The 3,021-nt window shown below is 52.6% G+C and overlaps 1 protein-coding gene across 1 annotated transcript; it reads left to right on the top strand.

The window, feature by feature from the left end:
- Window positions 1-407: 407 nt before the first annotated feature.
- Window positions 408-1,406, top strand: BDKRB1 (bradykinin receptor B1; the record flags this gene model as incomplete). Its single annotated transcript, XM_082834456.1, has 1 exon — window positions 408-1,406. One exon carries the CDS (start codon window positions 408-410, stop codon window positions 1,404-1,406), a length of 999 nt encoding a protein of 332 aa, XP_082690582.1.
- Window positions 1,407-3,021: the final 1,615 nt, after the last annotated feature.

The following is a 3,021-nucleotide window of genomic DNA, read 5'->3' as shown; positions in this document are numbered from 1 at the left end:
CACAGATACACTCGCCAGTCCTTGCCACAATCCCACAAGAGGGATACAATTAGGTCCAACGTTCAAAAAGGACAATAAAAGTCAGTTGGTGTAAGTGGCCCACAGCAAGTAGTTACGTCAAGATTTGAACTCGGGTTTCAAAAGCCCTGGTCCTTTCCTTTATACCCGGGGTCAGCACACTTTTCCTCTAAGGGAATAGGGGGTAAGTATTTTCAGTTTTGCAGGCCAAAGGGCCACTGTTGCAACCACTCAACTCTGCTGTTGTAACACAAAAGGTAAATGAATGGATGCGGCTGTGTGCCAATAAAACTTTATTTTCCAAAACTGGGGACACACTGGATGGGCTGCGGGCTAGAATGGCCGCCTCCCGTGTGATGCTCTGTGATGTTCATTGCAGGTCACCGTGGATGGCCTCCCGGACCCTCCTGGAGTTCCAGTCCTCCAACCAGAGCCAGCTCCCGCCTCCAAATGCCACGTCCTGCGACAGCGCTCAGGAAGCCTGGGACCTGCTGCATAGAGTCTTACCCACATTTATCATCACCATCTGCTTCTGTGGGCTGCTGGGAAACCTCTTTGTGCTGTCCATCTTTCTCTTGGCCCGACGGCGTCTGAAGGCGGCAGAAATCTACCTGGCCAACCTGGCAGCTTCCGACCTGGTGTTCATCTTGGGCTTGCCCTTCTGGGCAGAGAACATCTGGAAGGAATTCAACTGGCCTTTTGGAGCCCTCCTCTGCCGCGTGGTCAACGGTGTCATCAAGGCCAATCTCTTCATCAGCATCTTCCTGGTGGTGGCCATCAGCCAGGACCGCTACCGCGTGCTGGTGCACCCCATGGCCAGCCGGAGGCGGCGGCGACGGCGGTGGGCTCAGGCCACCTGCGTGCTCATCTGGGCCATGGGGGGCCTCCTAAGTATCCCCACGTTCCTGCTGCGCTCCGTCAAAGCTGTCCCGGAACTGAACATCTCCGCCTGTGTGTTGCTGTACCCCAGCGAGGCCTGGCCCTTTGCAAGGATGGTGGAGTTAAACGTGCTGGGGTTCCTTCTCCCACTGGTTGCAATTGTCTTCTTCAACTGTCACATCCTGGCAGCCCTGCGAGGGAGGGGGGAGGTCAGAAAGACAAGGCACGGGGGGCCCACGGATGGCAAGACCACGGCCCTGATCCTCTTGCTTGTGGCTGCCTTCCTGCTCTGCTGGACCCCTTACCACTTCTTTGCCTTCCTGGAATTCCTGTTCGAGGTGCGGGCTGTCAGAGGCTGCTTCTGGGAGAATTTCACCGACCTGGGCCTGCAATGGGCCAACTTCTTTGCTTTCATGAACAGCTGCCTGAATCCAGTGATTTATGTCTTTTTGGGCCGGCTTTTCAGGACCAAGGTCTGGGAACTTTATAAACGATGCATCCCTAGATGACTGACTCCAATATCCACGTTCCATAGAAAAGAAATCCTTCAACTTTTCTGGCGGAATTAAAACAGCGGGGAGGGACTTCCCTGGTGGCACAGTGGTTTAGAATCCGCGTGCCAATGCAGGGGACACGGGTTCGAGCCCTGGTCCGGGAAGATCCCACATGCCGCGGAGCAACTAAGCCTGTGCGCCACAACTACTGAGCCTGCCCTCTGGAGCCGGAGAGCCACAACTACTGAAGCCCACGCACCTAGAGCCCGTGCCCCGCAACAAGAGAAACCACTGCAATGAGAAGCCCGCGCACTGCAACGAAGAGTGGCCCCCGCTCGCCGCAACTAGAGAAAGCCTGCGCGCAGCAACGAAGACCCAACGCAACCAAAAATAAATAAATAAAATAAATAAATTTATTTTAAAAAGTAAGCATCAGGGAGCCAAGAAGTGTGACTTCCTCATCAACTATTACTGACGTAATAAATACTACTGTAATAAGCTGAATGATGGTCCCCCAAGATCACCAGGACCTAGTCCCTGGAACCTGTAAATGTGTATAGGGTAATGGGGACTTTGCAGATGTAATTAAGCAAAGGATCTTGAGATGGAAAATTATCCTGGGTTATCTGGGTGACCCAATGTCATCACAAGGGTCTTTATAAAAAGAGGAGGCAGAAGTGTCAGACACAGAGAAGGCTGGAGGGATACAATGAAGGGGCCACAGGCCAAGAATTGCAGGTCCCCTGTCGAGATGTGAAATGGCAAAGAAATGGATCCTCCCTGGAGCCTCCTTCTGGAACCAGCCCTGCTGACATCTTGATTTCAGCCCAGTGATGCCTGGTCTCCAGAACCAGAAGATAATAAATCTGTGTTGTTTTTAAGTCACCAAGTTTATGGTTAATTTGTCACAGCGGCAGGAAACAAGTTTCCAGTAAGCATCTCTTGTTACATTTCCACTTGCCTGTCCATCCAAAATGTTCTAAGTTAATTGCTAGGACTAGAGAGATGACCTAGCTAGAGAGCCTATCCACAAGGAGCTTGCGTAGATCGAAATAATTATAGTATTTAAAAAAAGTAAATGAGAAATCGCATGCGTGTGACACAGACCCAGTACCTGCAGCATTCAGAGGGAAAGGGGATGATCTCCTTCTAGGGTTATCAAAAAAGAGGCTGTGGACTCTACTCGGAAGATGGTGGAAGAGTAAGACGCGGAGATCACCTTCCTCCCCACACATACATGAGAAATACATCTACACGTGGAATAACTCCTACAGAACACCTACTGAATGCAGGCAGAAGACCTCAGACCTCCCGAAAGGTAAGAAACTCCCCACGTACCTGGGTACGGCCAAAGAAAAAAGAATAAACAGAGACAAAAGGATAGGGATGGGACCTGCACCAGTGGGAGGGAGCTGTGAAAGAGGAAAGGTTTCCACACACCAGGAAGCCCCTTCGCAGGCGGAGACTGTGGGTGGCGGGGGCGGGGGGGAGCTTTGGAGCCGTGGAGGAGAGCACAGCCACAGGGGTGCGGAGGGCGAAGCGGAGAGATTCCCGCACAGAGGATCAGGGCCGATCGGCACTCACCAGCCCGAAAGGCTTGTCTGCTCACCCGCCGGGGCGGGCGGGGCTG

The sequence above is a fragment of the Leucopleurus acutus genome (genome assembly GCF_964270905.1).
Source record: "Leucopleurus acutus genome assembly, chromosome: 1".
NCBI classification, from domain to species: Eukaryota; Metazoa; Chordata; class Mammalia; order Artiodactyla; family Delphinidae; genus Leucopleurus; species Leucopleurus acutus.
The sequence above is the reverse complement of the archived record's forward strand: the minus strand, read 5'-3'. Positions and strand labels throughout refer to the sequence as shown.